Consider the following 19,187-nt stretch of genomic DNA (forward strand, 5'->3'; position numbering starts at 1 on the left):
CATTTTTTACGAGGTTTTCCTTTAAGTCATCTCTAACTGTTAAGCTTGCTTTCAGTTTATAATGTAGAACAAGTAGTTATATTTCATTCATGATGGTCTACATTTGCTTTTTTTTCTATCATTAATAGGATAATATATTACTTAAAATATTTTCGCAGTTCATTTTCCTACCCGAACTCTGAGGCACCGCCTTTTGCTCCTTGTGGGTGCCGCCAGTTTCATGACAACATAGAACTGACCTCGTCAGCGTGTCTGTGTTTCTCCCACAAAAACAGACATCATCCAAACCTATGCAAAGATGGATGTAGATATTGTGCATTTGTCGATCGCCGCTCGCTCCAAGGAGAAAGTGTGTGTGTGTTTGTGTTAGCCTTGGGGTGGTGACAGTGCAGACTCTTCCTGGAAGGGGCTGTTCTTCACCTTCATTCGTATGAATGCAAGATTCATGGATTGGGAGGGGCTGGTGCTCAGACAGCAGGCTTTAGAGGAACACTCAGAAATGCATGAATGGTTAAAAAAAAAGACATTATGGCCATTTTTCAAGAGGAAATAACAATAGAAACATAATAATAAAATACAGTTAAAAGCTCAAAAAGTTGATTTTGCATGATATAGGCCCTTGAAACTTTATTTTTAAATCAATATTTGTATAAAAATAGTTTTTATAACTAAATAAATTTGAATTTTGGATGGAAACTTGAAAATAGTTTTTTAATCAAATCAAAATTAATGTATCTGTATTTTAACGACTGAATATTAACCTCCACTTCATTCTAAACTACAGAATAAAAAAAACAGAAAAGTCTGACTAAAAAATGAAATTTGCAATCAAATTATAAAACATTTTATATAGCAAAAATACTGTAAGTAGTAAATTACTACAGGGCCCGTGACCTGACATGTGACATGTGTAAAAAAATAAAAAATTTGTTCCAGCAAAATAATAATTATTATAATATATAATAATAATTCGAAACAATTATTCACGTGATAAGTCATTCATAAACACAGATGTGAACAACACTTGGATTTATAGCAGATTCCTTCACATTTCTGTCTGTGTTTATCTCATTACAACACGTGGGAGACACGGAGGATGTTTAGAGATCGGATGTATTTATTTTAAAAAGCATCTGTAATCCCGTCACCATGTCTGGGTTCATTCACATCCCGGTACGCTCTCCGTCCTCCCGCAGAAGCCGCTTTCCGCCGCCACTTCCGTGTCTCTGTGACCCGCATGAATTCAAGAATCAAACTAGAGGATCTATTTATTATTGTCTCGATGAAAATATGAAAAATATCAGGACATGCTAAGGTAACTTGTCTTCTATTAACATACTCATTATTTTACATCCGAAGGTTACATATCCCATAGTGCATCTCGACCAATCAACGTGTCCCTGTAACTGAGGTGCATTCAAATAGAACAGGATAATTGTATATTAGAATATTACATAGGGAAGCAGCAAGCCATCCGTGTTTATGAATGACTTATGCTGCGAATTATTATTTCATGGGAACGAAATATTATTTTGTGGGAATGTTTTTTTTTTACCCATGTCAGGTCAGGGGTTCTGTAAATTACTGCAAATACAAATCAGATATTATTTTGCTAAATTAACACAAGTGTAACGTTTTGACACAGCTTCATCTTTGGAAACGAAAGGAAATAAATGATACAAGGAAACCGAATTAAAAGGTTTTTCGTTTTTTTTAATTGTAAGCTTTGACATCCAACACCATCAATTGGCAGTTTCTTGTGTTTACTCTCCTGTCCTCAGCATGAGTCTTTAAATTCAAGAGCAAAAATGTTATTTAGCCTGAAATAAAAGCAAAGGCGAAGTGGGAACAACACACGCTTTTGTATTTAGTGAACATTTTTCCATTTTTGGAACAGTTAGGTGGACATTTTATTAGCATCCTTAACCTGAATCATTGTTTTCTTTGCACATCCAATGCTTCGTGGAACGGTTTTCTTTATGATCTTTTTGAGTGAGCTGTCAGAACACTCAGAAACACGAGCTTTCCCATCTCCTGGATCCCAAAGAAAGAAAATGCAATAAAATAAATGACTAAATTGTAAATGAAAAAAAAAGTGCATTTGTCCTGTTTTATGGCCACAAGTGCTTTAATTGTGATTGTGCAACCATCAGGGAGGTCAGTTCATCAACCCAAACTAGTGCTTTCACTGGTTTCAAATATATTAACACTTATTTTTTGATTGTGGAATTAAATAAAACCAGTGAAATTCATTGTTTTTCTTGCTTTTGCACAGCTCTAAAATGAATAGGTGGTTGTCAGGGTAATGTCAGCCAGTGTGTTAAAAAAGGAGAAGAGAATCCCCGCGCCACCATTTGACTGGGAATAGTTTGAAATGCTGAAATGAAATTTCAGGGCTGTAAATCGTGTCTTTGACGAAGCCTCAACCCTTCTAAACATGATTGTGAACGCTGGACACATTTTTTACCCTAATTTGACTCCCTTTGTGTGTGTGTGTGTTTGTTTGTGTGTAAAACCCAGGTTTGATGCACGTGAAGCATCTTTTATCCCCACCTCATGACAAGTGAAATAGTAGCAAATGTTTTTCAAGTGTTTTGGCTGCACAAACTATGCAAGGGAGGATGTTCAGAGTGTGTTAATCCAACATCGTCTTAAATAATCCCTAACATTTTGCGACAAGTAGACAGCTATGCTGAAGACAGGGGAGCGATGACTCTTTTGCCCAACATTTTTGAAATGTATCAGTGTGTAAGTGTCACCGTGAGTGTGTGTTTGTGTGTGGGGGGAAACACAGAGGGAGTCAGATCCGAGTCAGCTGGTGCCAAAAACTGGACGGCATGAAGCTTTCCATCTTGTCTGCAAAAAAGCCCAGAGGTGCGAAGAGTGTGCTGAAGAACTGAAAAAAACAGAACAAGACGATCAGCCATCAGTACAAAGCGGAGTTAAACATTTACAAAAGTACTTCACAGTCAAATTCAATTTCTAATTCTAATTTCTAAGTGTATTTAAAAAAAACTCAAATACAGAAAAAAAAACTTTCTTTGGATGAAGACATCAGAGTGTAACAGAACACAATCTATGGGGTCAAAGCAGGATCAGCTTAAAGTGATTGAAAAACCAGTGTAAATATGAAGAGACATTGTAGATTATATTTTAAAAAAGAGAATTAAAAAAGGCTTTTAGACTCGAAAGTACAAATTCTAAGCTTAAAACAAATATTGAAATTTTGACTAAACTTAAAAAAATTACAAATTTTATACTTGAAAAAATGTATTTAAAATTGAGAAAAATTGAAAATAAAAGAAAAAACATATATAAACTTGAAAAATATATTGAAAATTGGAAAGAAATTGTAACTAAAAAAAAGCTAAGAGTAATGAAATATTACAACAAAAAAAGTCATTTTGAAATGTTACAAATTACCTTTGGGTTTTTTTTAGTAATAGTTTTAGGTTTCTAGTTTTTTACCAAAGTTTCAAATGTACTTTATTTAAATTATTCTTTCAAGTTTTAGAATGTGTGCTTTTAAGGCTAAAACTATTAAAATAAAATGAAAAATGTAATTTACAATCACTTAAAGCTAATCCTGATTTGACTCATGAACATTTGTCGCTTCTTTTCCTTTTTGTGTATCCTTAAGCATATATGTAAGAGATTACAATGAACGTGGGCACACAGCACACATTTTGTGAATTTCTCTGATTGGGATTGATAGATTTGACAAGAACACATCAGGTCCTCTTTATACATATTTATAGATTTGAAAAATAACCGTCAACATGTTGATGGAAGGACAGCAGATCACCAATATCCCCAACAACGTTTGTTTTGTCTTAACAGAGCAGCAGATTAACTGAAATCTAATTTTCCCTTAGAAGGCAGCAGGAACATCTGTGTTCCTCCCTCCGAGGTTTAATGCCTCTGATCAGATGGAAACACAAAGCCAGTTTACAGTTAAAGTGCAATCTACTCAATCTTTTTCCCAACAATAGCAAGAGGACTAGATGTTCTCTTGGATAAAGGTCGCTGAGTATATGTGAAGGATATCCAAAGTGTTGATAAAGCAACATCTCTCATTATGGCAAGATAAGATGAAGCATTCTGGGAGGAACACACTTTAAAGATCTCTAACAAACAGCTTGAAGCACCATTGACAGCTGGAGTCACCACTAGAGATAAAAACAAAGGAAGCAAAAGTTGTCTGAACATTGACATCGAAGCCCAAATTGAGTGAAAAAGTTAATTAAACACAAGAACCCATATTCTTACACATATACTATTGGCATTACTCACAGCTTTGGCAAAGATACCCATGAGCTCGGGGAACTGGTGTGTGAGCATGGCCAGCATGGCAGTGAAGGAGCAAAGGCCTGCAGTGAAGAGGATGAAGAACGGAAGCTCTTTCTTTGGGTATACAGACACCTCGTGGAAAGCTGCGGCAGTGAGAAGGAAGCACAAGCGTTAGAGTCACTGACAGAGCCATTTAAAACGTGAGCGGCTGAACGTACATGGCAGTAGCTCCCTATCTGCTGTTTCTGTGCATCCGGGGTAAGGATAAAACAGGTGACCCTTCTCCAGTGGGTATGGGATTATGCGGAAGGCTGTGAAGAGAAAACAACCGCAGAATCCAATAAAACATCTGAACTACTGTGAAGTGAAATGGGAAAATGACGGTGGACCAATCAAACGGTACATACTGCCCTCCCAGGTGCAGTGTAAAAGGTTTAAGGCTCCTTCTGCTCTCTTCCAGTGCTGCAGGTGGAAGAAAGCGTACGCTACCGCTTCACTGTCCCCCCTCTTCAAGATGTGCTCTGGAGGCAGGATCAAGCTCTTCATCTCTAATAAGTACTGCAAACAGGAAGTGGTAAAAAGACATTTGATGGTCAGTGTCATCTTCAGAGCAGCGCAGGTGTGTTTTGCAGTTCCACTGAGGCTCACCTGAAAGTCCCACTCACAAGGTATTCTCAATGGTCCTCTAATTATGATGAGGCCAATTTGAGCCAAAATCTAAAAACCTGTGTTGTTTTCTAGGACATGGTTTCTGCAGAGCGGCAGTTCACTAAAAAATTCGCCTCTGAAATGGGTTCTCATCATTTATCTGTTAACACGCTCTCCCACTAGCTTACGGCCCCTCACAACCCCAACCTAACACTACTGGTGCAACAAAAATGGTGACCAATATCTGAGCTATCCAGCTGTGCAGTTTGGAACCAGATTGCCGGCTCAGATGAGGAAAAGAAAGACATGCATGGATCTAGTCTTCTACAAGTAGACGCATCAGGATGGAGCGGAGCAGCTTGTGGCCCGCTCAGAGTATTTTCTACGTAACAAATACAATATTTTTCAAAAGGCATTTTGGTCTGCTCCTAATTCACAATGAGGGATGTCAAGATTCAAGATTCAAGTTTTATTGCCATTTGCACATGCGGTACATCGGAATTTATTTACCCTGACATCTCTCATGTCAGGGTAAATAACAAAGGACAAAAAATTAGAAAAATAAATAGAAAAAAGTTAAAATTAGACAACAAAAGTACAATGTATATAAAAAAAATACATATATGAGTAAGTATGAATATTGCAGTGTGCCAGTCTGTTCAGAAGAATTATTGCACATGTGGAGTTATTGTTTATTGCACTTAGTGATTCAGTCCAGTCTTCCCTCTCTGAAAAAAAAAAAGAAAAGTCCATGCGACGTGCGTGCCTGCATCTCATCTACCATCCATTTCCCTAAAACCTGTCGCTCACAACAATCCTGTAAAAAAGAATCAACACAAATATTTTCGGCTTACGGGCTCGCCAGGTTGTCAACGATCTTACCCAGATTTATCTGCAGACAGCGCATTTCCACCCATAAGGACAGTTGTGACTAAGGCATAAGGTTTGTACTTCACTGACCTACAAATACTATATCGGAAAAACAATTTAGATATGAATTAAACAAATTAATATTTTTTGTATTGACTAAGCTTGGCGGGGTGTCTTTGTCATGTCAGTAGCGTAAGCGCACATGTGCGCAAAACTATCAAAAAAACCTAGACATGTCGTAAAACACAATTTCGTAATTATACTGTTTCCATTAAATCCTAATTATGTGAATAAACACAAACCAACTGACGAGATAAGTCATTAAAAAAATGGCGATGGATGTGAACAACAGTTTGATTTACATCAGATATGCTCAAATTTCTGCCACGGCAGTAGTGTAAATCAATTATTATCTATCAAAGGAGACGTCATCGTCTTATTGAGGCCATGGAGCGCCAAGCTCCTCACACGTGAGAGTGGATACGGATGAAGCGATTTTGGGAAATCATGGTTGGTGATTTTACGGAGGAGCTGTGGATCCAACAATTCCTCATGACAGGCTCAACATTTGATGAGCTGTGCGATGCTGTGGGACCTCTTGCGCCGGCTGTGCAGTGCCCAAGGCAGCCAGTTCCTACCAACAAGCGTGTTGCCATCGCTATCGGACTCATTTAATTATAAAAAAGTGTTTCCATTGCAGTTTTGTGAAATATGTCAATTTTGCGAATACAAGCGGTTGAAATGAGCTTCCTCCGTAGGGTGGCTGGGCGCTCCCTTAGAGATAGGGTGAGAAGCTCGGTCACCCGCGGAGAGCTCGGAGTAGAACCGCTTCTCCTCCACATAGAAGGGAGCCAGTTGAGGTGGCTCGGGCATCTAGTCCGGATGCCCCCTGGACGCCTCCCTGGAGAGGTGTTCCGGGCATGTCCCACTGGGCGGAGGCCGCGGGGAAGACCCAGGACACGCTGGAGAAGCCCATCGAGACGACTGTTGTTGTGATTTTGGGCTATACAAATAAAATTGAATTGAATTGAATTGAATTGAAATTGAATTGAATTGGAGAGACTACATCTCTCGGCTGGCCTGGGAACCTCTGGGTTCCCCCAGAGGAGCTGGAGGAAGTGGCTGGGGCGAGGGAAGTCTGGGCATCTCTGCTTAGACTGCTGCCCCCGCGACCCGGTCCCGGATAAGCGGAGGAAGATGGATGGATGGATGTCAATTTCGATATCCCTCAAAAACTACGTCCTCCAAGTGCAAAAACTTTCTTTTCCCATAAATGAAAGTTTTTTTCCCCCCAAATGATCGTGTTTCCATTAGACTATTTTATTATCGCAAATCCAATTTGAACAATTTCATAGTCAATGGAAACGCAGCTATTATCATTCTCATCACATACAAAGGGAAAGAAAGACTTTGTATTGTTTTAACATTATCATAGTTTGTTGTTTATTGTTCCTGTTGTGTAACTACCTTGGCAAACTTTCTTCAGACTGAAAAGTTGTGTCGTGTGAAGCATTTTTGAGAGCCTTGTTTCACAACTGTTTAATAAGAAAAGGAAAAGATCTGTGTGAGAATGTTAGAAAAATGAAGTAGTCCTTTTAGAGATGTTTGCAAACCCTTCTCGTCTCTGCTCTTCACAGGTTTTCCCATGAGAAGCTTAAAAATTCACTTCCAATAGATCTGAGTGGAGTTAGAAAAAAGCTAATACAAATAGAGTGTTGTTTTTGGTGCATTAAGCATTCCCATTATGATGCCAAGCTTTGTCAACAAAGGTTAATAGTTGCACGCTGACTTTGACAGAGCTGCCACTCAGCTCAGTTTATCTCTGGAGTCCAGCCTAGTAGAGAACTATCAAACAAAACCTAAGTCCAGGGCTGGGGCCCCCTCTGGGTTGAATTCCCAGGCGGCCAAGCTTCACAGCGATCTGGATCTCAGCCTGACACTTTGGGAAGGTTACCCTACAGTTAATCCTATCTAATTCCTTCCATGGTCACAGAATCTGCGAGGCAGCCTGGCCATGCTACTTCATCCATTTCCCTCCGCCTACATCCACATCAGACCCTTACCTTTTTGTGGATCTAAACCTGTGCAGACTCTCCAATCTAAGTCACCCTCTGAGGCCTTTCAACTTCCTACATTTAGTCTGACTTTTAGAGCCTGTAATGCTTCTTCGGTTTCTACGGGTAAAAAAGAATAATAATATTGGGGGAAAAGTTGTACATTTGATCAAAAAGTGAAACCACTTCTTTGGTACAGAATCATTACATTTCAAGCTTCTATTTCATGGAATTTTGACGATTATGAGTTACAGGTGTGAAAACCCAAAATTGGTTCCTTAGAAAAAAGGACATTGTGAAATAATCCAATTCTGGACAATCATGGAGTCACATTCTAATCCAATAATAAGATGATTCAACACTTGCAAAGCTTTCCTGAGCCTTTAAATTGTATGTCAGTCTGGGTCAGTTGGTTACAAAATCACTGGGATGACTGCTGACCTGGCGATTAGAAGATAGTCATTGAGACCTTTCACAAGGGTAAGCCATATGAAGTCACGAATACAAGCAGCTTGTTCACAGGGTGCTGTATCCAAGCAACAAAATACTAAGTAGAAGGAAAAGGTGTGGTAGAAAAAGGTGATTCAAAAAGAAGAATAAGTATAGCTTTCAGGGGACCGTCAAATGAAATCCATTGAAATATTTGGGGTAGGATCAGAAAGAGCAGACTAAGGCAGGAGTCAAAGTATCAAGAGCCAACAAACACATGAGTACTAGACATGGGCTACAACTGCCATTTTGTTTAAAACATGAAGCAGAAATGACTTCAGAAGCCCTTTTACCTGGGTTAAGAGGAAAATGGTAAAAAGATCTCTTTTTAGATTCAAATAATTTTTGTTTTTCAGTCAAAAATCGAGGTCACAAACTCTGGAGGAAGAGTGCAGATGTACAGATTCTATGTTGTTTGAAGTCCAGTGATGATTATTATACCTCCTAAGCGGCGTGATCAGTGTAGGTTTGATCTCCAGCTTGACCTGCCTCCATCTCTAGCCTGGTTTGCTCTCCTAGCTTTCATCTCCAGCCTGGCCTGGCCTGCTCTGCTTGCAGTCATCTTCAATCCAGCCAACTCTGCAATGCTTCATTACAGCCAGAAATGCTGGTCACATCTTTGACCTTACAGAAGACGTTTTCAGAGCCCCGACTCAGCTCTGCAGTTTTCAGGGGAAATCCTCCTGCGTCTCTCTCCACCAAAATTTGAACTTCAGCTGACTTGGTAAACCAGATAAGCTTCCATGTTCTTCCATGCAGCAGATCTGGATCGCCACAACAGCTTTACTAGATGATTCAACAACTACCTATTTGAATTCCTCCATGTTTTTATTGCTGTGCTTTGTCCCCTCTGTGTATTCAAAACTGGTGGTAACTGTTTGGGTGCCACAGGTTTTTGGGTTGTCTGGGCCAGTGGAGGGCTGTATAAAGGAGTGACCACATCTTAACAGGAGGGTTAGATGTGTCTTACACACGAGGTGTGTGCAGATGACACACAGGATGCCCTCACAAACTATACTCTAATTTCCTAATTTCTAACATTCATGCTGCACAGCAAGGAGCGCATACTATCACGCCATGAGCACTAACAGGCTCATGGCAAAGCCCTAGCACCTCTCTGCCTAAAATGTTGCCATCCAGCAGGAAAGTAACTGGTTGTCTATCTCTATATGCTGCTTATCTATTGTTTTTCTGGATTGTGTGATCTGCATATCGGCCCAGCAGGACTATTTCTCCATATCTGTCCACTGCTCCTTCTTGCGTCTTATCATTATATTAGATACCACATAAATTGTTCAATAGGGGGAGTCTTATTATCTTGCTGCTGTTGACCTCAAGGAGCATCCAGACTATTTCGGCTCTACACCACCCTACATCCATCCCGATCCCTGCAAATAATCTCAACTTTTCGCAGTTTTTTTGCAACTGCGATGGTTTGATCCAAACGTTTGGCGCATCCTCCCAAAAAATGCTGAACTTACACCATTAATCCATACATTTTCTCTTCAACTTTTAGCTCAAGAAGTCTGCCCCGGTTACTCAATCCCTGGTTATTTTATGTTCCTCCAGCATTCAAATTCCGAAGGGGGCAGGATACAGTCTATTGAAAAAAATAACCTGCAGTCTTTAGTCACCACCTCAAAATCTTTTGCCAAACAGTTTGAGCTTATTGTTCTAAAAATATCTTGAACTCCTTACTTGCTGTTGCTGGTAATTATAGGCTGCCCTCTGCTCCTGCCTGAGCCCTGTCTGCTCCAAGTGAACTGATGCTCCTCATACCTCCTTTGAGGGGACATGTTTGTGTGAGTCACAATAAAACATCGGACCTCCTAAAGTTCAGACTGTGCAGGCCTTCGCTAGAAACAATACCCAGGTCATGGACTCTGGTACACTAATCGATGTTATTTCCACCAACAGTCCAGACACTAGGAGTGTTCAGTCAAAGTTTCAGTGATTACTCTTTGTGCTTGCAAGAGTCGCATCTTAAGAGGCCCTCTTCTGATTGTTTCAGAAACATTTTAAGGGACAGGCTTTTTCTGCACGATCTATATCAAATCCAGTGAGATGGAATCTTGGTACTTCCAGATGTAGAAGACGTTGGGTCACATTTTAAATGTTTAAATGTGAAATATTAGTTTGTTAATACAGCTTATTTTCCTGCCCGGCAGTAGGACGACTCGATTTCTGAGGCTCCGCCTCTCTGTGTGGGCGCCGCACCATTTCATGACATCAACCTAGAGTCTGCGTCGGCAGCGTGTCTGCGTTTCACCCACAAAAACAAACACAATCCAAACTTTTAGAAAGATGGATGTGCATTTAAAATGAAAGTGTTTTTGCTGATCACCACTGTAGTTGCGTGGAGCAAGTGGGTGTGTGTGTGTGTTAGCCTGGAGGCGGTGGTGGCAGTGCAGACTCTTGGAAGGGGCTGTTCTCACTTATCTATGTCACAATGTGACAACCCGCTTGTAGATTGGGAGTTGCCGGTGCTCAGAAATCTGTGAATGGATCAAAATACCGCTTTGGGGTGGTTTTTTGTATGTAATTAACCTTTTAATACAATTAAAAGGTGAATTTTTCACGAGATAGGTCTTTTAAAATCTGCCATGAGAAAAAAGCTTTGTTTTTTCTATCTCCTGTAAGTAAGTACCGGTAGTCTTCAGCATGTTCTTCTTTTGATTCAAACGTTTTAATCACGCTGAGATAGGCTTTTTCACCCCAGAGATCACTGAGAAAAGCAGCTTTTCTTTGTGGTGGAGCCTCAGACAAAAGCACTTTTGCATTCTTAAACTTTAACTTTTATTATTTGACAAAAGTGTTCCAACACACATTAAAAGACTGTTGTCCTTCCCTGTTAATCTGATGCTGATAATGAGTAGACAGTGCATGGTGCCCAAGTAGGTCCTCTATGATTTTAAGATTAACCATTTAAAGAGGCCGACCGCTCAGCTGTCCCTCCTCACATGCCATGTTATTAAACCTGGTGACACTTCAGACCCCCACCCCACCCACACACCTCTCTGTTCTGAAGTCAGCCGCTCCTCTCCCCGCCGCCTCTTTGATGAAGGGATTGAGTTTCATGCGTTCTCCTTTTATCCCTGAGCAGTCATAAGCTCGGAGCATAACTCATAAGCTTCCTTCTGATACTCATCTTTGGCACTCTGCTCTTTAGTGTGGAACAGAGATAACAATGACATCAGCCTTGGACTCGCTCAAGACTGTTGCACATGAAAAACAAGTGCATGGTGAAAGGACGACAGGAAAGGAAACAAGAAAAAAAAAATCAAGAGAAAACTACATCCACCGATTACATTTACTTCCTGCATAACTATAGAAAGAAACCATAAGTCTTTGTCTGAAAGTTTGCAAACGCCATCTCTGGAGCAGTTCCTATGACAACACCGTCATCTGAAAGCCACCTCATACATCTTTATTTTTCACAAGCCAGAACATCGCTGGCTACCTTAACAAACCAAAGATGCATTTTTAGGGATAAAACAGTTTTTATAAAACTAAAAGGGAAACCCACTAGACAAACAATAAAGAGAAATAAAATAAAAAAGTGGAATTAGATCAAGACATCCAACCGGCTTCATAATAAAAAAAAGACATCTATTGAGGAGGCTGAAAATGTAGATTTACAGGAGATTTGGGAGTGCATTTTAAATCTGATAATGCTATTTTGTAAATGTGAACCAAAGGTGAAATATAAATGGAAGGCAGCAAGATGGGGAAAAGTAGGTAGATGTCAGCAGCAGAAACCCAGAGGAAAGATGAAGATGTGGCAAAGGAAGATATAAACAACACTTTTTTTTCCTAAGACAAATCTGATCTGAACTTACAGGCTTTTCGGCTGTGCTTGACTGCAAAATGTATGTTTAAGGTGGATTTTCTAGATCGCATCAGCTTTTAATTCAATCTGGTATCTTACTGGAAATGTCTCATCAGTTTCCTCATGAGCCTCATTTCTCATCTTCACAGAACTGGAATTCTTGATGCTTCTGCACCTTTTGTCATAGACCTCCTTTGGACCTGATGTCAGAAAGCAGGAGAGGAGGGGCCTGGTTTATCAAAGGTCATTATCAAAGGTCACACGTTGTTGTTGTATATCTGCAGGACAACGCTCCTGTGATGGTTTTAGCTAAAAAGCGTTTTTCATTCCAACTACATATAGAAGAGCGTGAGAGACTTGCATTAAGTCTGTAACTCAAAGAAGTTTTTGCTTAATTTCAAAAGCACCAATGTCAGAAAAAATGTTAAGACTTAAAAATGTATGAAGGTCAACAGAGGAATTGCTTTCTTTCAGCAAACACTACCTTTGAACCATCTTTAGCAAAAAAAATAATAATAAAGCAAAAGATATCAATAATCTTTACTACGTCCCAAATGTATCGTTATCGCTATATCAAGCTATGCAATACGCATATCGCAAAAGTCAGTGAAAATTGCAATAAATGGTTACCCTAAATGTGCTAAAGCAATCTTATGGCAGCTTGAAGTATTTAAATAAAAAAATAATCCAATAAATCCCTTTACGCTTGTGACCAATTGGATAGACTCCTTTACATCATTTTTTCTTGCTTCTAATTCACCACTATTTGAACAAAAAAGTACTGAGAAATGATGTTTTAAGCTTAATTTCCTTCATACATGTCCTCCATTATGATAAAAATGCCACAAAGACATGTAAAAAACACAGAAAACACAATTTTCATTGGAGTGGCTCTTTAATGATTTAAAATCTTAAAGCCATATATTTTACCACAATGGCAGAAACATTTTTATCTGCAGTTTTGAAGCTAAAACATGAACACAGACAATAATGATATAAGCCAAAAATTATTGTGTTTTTTTCTACAGGCTTTAACTAAATATTAGTTAATTAATATAATTGATCTATTTGTTGGTCAGCCACTTGTGCACAAGATGAGATGTTTTACATGGAAAAATATGAACTCGTGCTAAATGAAACTCTTTTTTTATGTATTTGGGAGCAGAAATAAGATATAATTTCCCCTCTGAAATACTGCTGCTTCATAACTGATGCTTTGCTTGTGTAACAGACTCCCAGGTATCTGTTTGAAACCAGACCTCGCACATAATCTTCCATAAAAGACGTGTTAACATTTAATAAAGCCAAAGAAGTCATTTTGACAAAGTTGGCAGTGTTAGCTGTGTTTAGACCGTCGGGCTTAAATGGGATGAGAAGGGATAAGGTAACATGAGAGGATGAGAAAAAGGGATGAGGGTACGTGATGAGAGGAGGGAGGACGGCTGCCTTTGGGCAAGCAGCTGGACAGACGACTGAGGATGAGGGTCTTTGCTTTAAAAAAAAAAAATCAAAGCCTGGACCAAAGCGCTGGCTGTCATCCCTCACATCCACACATGATAAACACGATGATTATCTTTCTTCGCTCTTAGAAAACCTTGTCAGTAAAGCGTAACAACACCTCACTACAAACGCTAAACTCAGACAAAACCCCGCTGCACAAGTTGTTAATTAATCTGCGTGTGTCATGGAATCCTGTGGGAACTAGTGTTGGAAATGCCATCCGGATTGCCAGGTGTTTTTCCTGGCTCAGCTGGACGTGCAGCTGCAGCTCCGATATGATGTCGTCATATGAAAAAGAAACGAGTTTTTGCACATTTTCAGTCAATCCATTTAGGGTTTCAAAGTCATTGCCTTATTTGCAAGTTAGTGGTGACCTGCTAACAATAATAGTACTACTAAAAATGAAAAAGTGTAACACCAACCCACACGGCTCATCTAAATAACATTTGCAGATCAAGACGCCATGCTGACACCTCCTGGTGAATCAGGAGTAATGTTGTACTTATTGGTTTTCTTTGTTCTGCATCAAATGTTTAAGTAAATCCTTTAAACACATTTTCAAAAAATTGATCAGCAACAGAACACCAAACGGGGGACCTTTCTGCGTGGAGTTAGCATGTTCTCCCCGTGCATGCCAGGGTTTTCTCTGCAGACTCCGCTTTCCACCCACCGTCCAAAAACATGCTTCATATAGGTGAATTGGTTACTCTAAATTGTCCCCAGCTGTGAATGTGAGTGTGTGTGGGTGTGTGATTGTGGCCGTGCGACAGACTGGGGACCTATCCAGGGTCCCCGAAAATATGAATCTGCTTGTTTGCACGATGGAGAAGAGGACCAACTGATCTGCAGACTGGTGAGGCACAGGAATCAGCAGCTTTAGACGGAGCAGCTCAGGTTAAAGACTGACCTTTGGCACGTGTGGGTTGAACTCAACGGCTCTGTGTATGGCCTCCACGGCGTTCATCTCTGCTGTGCTTAGGCCCCGCCTGGACGCCGCTTCAGGAGAGAACCTGAGACACACATGACCCACTGTTATTGCAGCTGCACAAGACACAAACAAAACCACAAAAAAAGAGCCCAAAAGCTGCATGTAAGAGAAACATTAGCGTCAGTTTTTTTTAAAGATAAGAAAATAGGCCTGCACAATAAATTGCAAATTTATCGTCATCGCTATACCAAGCTGTGCAATATGCATATCAGTGACAAATCGGTAAAAACTGCGATAAATGGGAACCTTAAATGTGCTAAAACAATCTTATGGCAACTTGGAGTATTTAACGAATCAAATAAATCCCTTTACGCATTTGACCAATCGGATAAACTCCTTTACGTCATTGACCAATCAGATGGAGCCCTTTTATGTTTGATACTCGCCTCCAATGCAGACGAGGGTCATTTGGATAATAATTTAAGGTACCGGTACATTAACTCTTATTTAAAATATTTCAGTGTAATGGAAATTATTTCTTTAGTTGTTTGTTTTTTTGTTCATGTATCGCATGTTATATTGTCATCGCAATATTGATCACTAATATTGCAAATCACAAGTTTTCCTCATATTATGCAGCCCTATTAAAAAAAAGAATAAAGCCAAAAAAGATAACCTACTTATCTGAAACAGCCCGTGCTTTCAGCAGTGCAGATGTGTAGCATATAGTGGCTGATTTTGGCAAACTGATGTCTAAATGTAGAAAGCAGAATTGCTGTAAGGGGATTTGATGTTTTAAATAAATCTAGGTAAAACGGTTTGGCCTTACCGTCATATTTTGAAAGGACTGCTTGGACATCAGCGTATGCTTGGAGCTCGAGAAGAGCCTCCAACAGATTTTCATGTATATTCAACATTCCCAACAATGGGAACTCTTTCATTAACTGAAAAGAAACAATTATATACAAAAATATTAATATATATATATATTTTTAATCAGAGTCAACACACATAGGGTCAGTGACCCGACTCACTTCTCTCATCATTTTGACTGCTTCTTTGATCCTTCCCAGCTTGCGAGCACACATTGCCAGTCTACGTTTAATGTATACCAGTAAGTTGATGTCTTTTCCAGCTGTAGATTGACAAAGAACAAATATTAAGAGCACTAAACATTGGCTATTAAATCAAAACTAAGCTACCTTCACACTTCAATATGATGTTTGGTAAAAAAAACAAACAGGCATCCATTCTAACAATGGCTCAGCTAAAACACATTTAGTGCCAGATTCACAGCTGTTCCCTGAACTCCTGCTTCTATGACACTGAATAGATCCAGAAACCATCCTTACCAAAACTTAAGGCTTTTTTAAAAAGGCGCTCAGCTTCTGTGATGGTTGTGGCTTCTTCCTCTGCTAAAAGGACATAAGCAGCAGCACATCTGGACACAAGCAAGGGAAAAGGCGTTGGATAGATTTGAGCTTTTACATCCCCTTTCTGCTTTATATGCATCTCTGTTTGTGTCGCACACCAAGACGTTTGCAAAAACAAACCAATTTAAAATATGTTAAATAAAAATTATTGCATCAAAACTAGAAAAGAAATGAAAGTGGGTAAAAATAAAATCTTACACTTAAATCAAAAATGATGTGGAGCCAAGCAAAAGCATCTTTATAATAGTATATGTTACAAACCGAAAATATTTCTAAATATCAGTCATGGAATCTCAGCTCACTATTAAGCATCTATGTCGTGTTTTGAAATGCATGTGGACGGACATGATGTGTGCGACATGACACATGCATGCGGCAGCAGAACTCACTCGTGGTTTATTTTTATGGCCTGGTAAGCAGCTCTGATCCGAGCTTGAGGATTTCTCTCCCTCCAGGCCTTCTGCATCACTGTAAGAGGATGAGGCTTATTATTCATGTGACCTTGAAGTCCTGACATGTACGTCAAAAATAACACATTTCTGTGCTGTTTTTCTATGCAGATTTTGTGCATCATTTCTCAACATTTAGGTCATATTTGTATCCATAAATGACCTTCAGGCTTTTGGAGGATTTAGAGGAGACTGAACTCACCTGCATCTTCTGGCCTTAACTGTTGAGTATCTCCTGTAAAGAAGGTCTGATGATCTTGAGCTGACAGGTTCATATCATAGTAGGTCAAAGGTTCCTTTCCAGTTACCCAAGTGTACCTGCATCACATAGTTAGTGCCACATTTTTAGGATTTCCCCTTTATGTTTGCAGATAAAGTTGGGTACAAACCCTCCCAAGCACACGTACCTGTTGTATTCTGCCCCTCTGAAAAGATTCAAGGGGTTCCTCCAGACCTTACATTCTGCCAATGGAAGAAACCAGTTAGAAAGCACAGCCCTGAAACCGACTACCGGTTTCAGGGCTGCGTTGTAAGAGGCTGCGTTTGGATTTATTTACCAGACACACTGGGTCTTGGCTCTGCTTCTCCATTAACCGATGAGAACAGGCCAGTAGTGGAGCTGCTCTCCACTCCGCCCAGCAGAGGTCGCAGGTGGCTCACAGAAACTTGTTCGATGAACGAAGTCCCATATTTGCGAAAATACCACCACTCAAATATCTAGAGAGAAAAAAACACGATGACAATGTGTCCCACAACTGAAAATGTAAGGAGTTCAGGATGCAATGCAGTACTAAAGACCTGATGAAGATGGTAGTTTTGGTGTTTTTACCATGTTCTTGTAGCATTTTTCAGGTGATGGAGGACATATATAAAAAATGTATGCTTCAAATTGCATTTCTGAGTATTTCTTTATTCAAATTGTTGTAAATCAGGAGGAGACAGAAAAAAAAATACAGTTTCGCAAAAGATCGCAATTGTTATGTAGATAATATGCAGGGCAGACCACAACCTCCCTGCTGTGCTCCATCATGATGCAGGCACTTGCAAATAGATCCACGTGCGTCTTTGTTTTTTCCTCGTCTGAGCCGGATTCTGGCTCAAAACTGTACGGATGGATAGCACCAATATTGCTCGCCATTTTTTGTTGCACCGCTAATGTTAGGCTGGGGTTGTGAGGGGGTGTCAGCTAGTGGGGGAAGAGTGTAAACAGATGAATGTTGGAATGTGGAGACAGAATTACTCCCCCCCAAACGTCCCCTTCACAACTCGGGAAGAGGATTTCTAATAAACTCCTGCCGTGCCGCAGAAACTATGTCCTAGAAAACGACACAGTTTTTTGATTTTAGCAAAAAAACAAAAAACAAAAAAAAACGACATAATCATAATTAAAAAACCACTAGAAACAGGTATACAAAATAAATGATCGGGGTGAGACTTAAAGAATTAATTTAAAATAATCAGACCAATCAACAGGAATATTATTGTATTTACTGCAAACTCCTTTATAGCATGAACCCCATCAAAACGTAATTAATTTTTAAATATATATTATATGAAATTGTAGATATCTTCCAGGTAACTGAGTTAATAATTTGCAATAACAGGATGGCTAAAATGAATGCAAGGGGTTAGAAAAGTGTCAACAATAAAAGAAACAGATAACTTACAAGGATAAGTCCAGAGATGAGAGAGGAGGTTCCAGTGAGGGCAACGTAGAATTTGGGAGTAAGGGTATTCAAAAACACTGATGCTGAAAAGCAAAAATATATAGATATGTTATTCATTTAAAACAAAAATCCATCAGAATCCTAAATATACAGGTGTAGGCTAAGGCAGCGCGTGTGCGGAACATCAACGACTGAATTCTGGGTAAAAACAATGCAACTCACGTCAGAACAAAGAGTTCAAACATCGAATTCTAGAAAAAATCATTCCTCACTTCGCCAGTTCATCGAAAACATGTGGCGTTCACTCGTACCTTCATAATTCAGAGTAGCGGCTGTCAAATTAACCGCTCCCGCTGGCTGAGCGACGGCTAGGTAACTAAAGGCTAACAACTGCTAGCATGTAGCTGCTCCAAATTACCTGAGGTGAGGGACTCCTGCAGTTTCAGTGGACTCCACAGCACGTATATCATAATCAGCACCATGCCAAACCAGATGAGGCACAAGTAAGTCCATGAACAAGAGAGCCAAGACTTCAACTTCTCTGTAAATCGGAGAGATTGGGGATTACTGCCGGGGGTGTCCTCCATGTTTCTCCGGATGTCTGTAAACAGAGGGGTCACGTGACCAGGAGGCCACAGGGGAGAGTAGAGGGAACCAACGTGTTAATCAATTATTGAATAATAATAATAATAATAATAACAATTATAATATTACTTAGACGTTTTGGTTTGTTAATGACTTGACAATTGTCAAATTTTAACGTGGGAAATTAATATTCAGGCTTTCTTTAAAAACCATTTGTTTATTATTGTTATTATTTTTTTGACACACTCTTTACACTATTAAAAAAATCCTAAATTAAATAAAAATGAAACCAAAGTGATAATTACCAATCCTACAATACCAATAAACAGCTAAAACTCCAAACATAAAAAAATGATAAGACCTTAAGTTAACTTTATATTTACTTAAATAACTTCGAATGTAACCCTTGTGCTATCTTAGATGACCCTACCCTTACATTGACGTG

General features: G+C 39.5%; 1 protein-coding gene across 1 annotated transcript; it reads right to left on the reverse strand.

The window, feature by feature from the left end:
* Nucleotides 1–1,692: 1,692 nt before the first annotated feature.
* Nucleotides 1,693–18,782, reverse strand: LOC101168033 (suppressor of tumorigenicity 7 protein-like). The gene is made up of 15 exons (XM_004068704.4): nucleotides 18,576–18,782; nucleotides 18,158–18,240; nucleotides 17,048–17,207; nucleotides 16,898–16,952; nucleotides 16,693–16,808; nucleotides 16,431–16,509; nucleotides 15,961–16,049; nucleotides 15,643–15,743; nucleotides 15,438–15,552; nucleotides 15,289–15,361; nucleotides 14,588–14,690; nucleotides 4,698–4,848; nucleotides 4,509–4,601; nucleotides 4,294–4,433; nucleotides 1,693–2,896 (listed from the first exon to the last, which is right to left on the reverse strand). The coding sequence occupies exons 1-15, from the start codon at nucleotides 18,742–18,744 to the stop codon at nucleotides 2,801–2,803; spliced, it is 1,623 nt and encodes a 540-aa protein (XP_004068752.1). The 5' UTR covers nucleotides 18,745–18,782; the 3' UTR covers nucleotides 1,693–2,800.
* Nucleotides 18,783–19,187: the final 405 nt, after the last annotated feature.

The sequence above is a fragment of the Oryzias latipes genome, chromosome 5 (genome assembly GCF_002234675.1).
Source record: "Oryzias latipes chromosome 5, ASM223467v1".
NCBI lineage: Eukaryota > Metazoa > Chordata > Actinopteri > Beloniformes > Adrianichthyidae > Oryzias > Oryzias latipes.

What these genes read in the sequence shown, in the direction of transcription:
- LOC101168033 (XM_004068704.4), bottom strand. Translation starts at nt 18,744, where the DNA reads ATGGAGGACACCCCCGGCAGTAATCCCCAATCTCTCCGATTTACAGAG. An exon ending in GCCAAGACCCAGTGTGTCTG is followed by an intron (nt 16,953 to 17,047) that starts GTAAATAAATCC and finishes TTCCATTGGCAG; the next exon opens with AATGTAAGGTCTGGAGGAAC. An exon ending in AGATAGGGAGCTACTGCCAT is followed by an intron (nt 4,434 to 4,508) that starts GTACGTTCAGCC and finishes TCACTGCCGCAG; the next exon opens with CTTTCCACGAGGTGTCTGTA.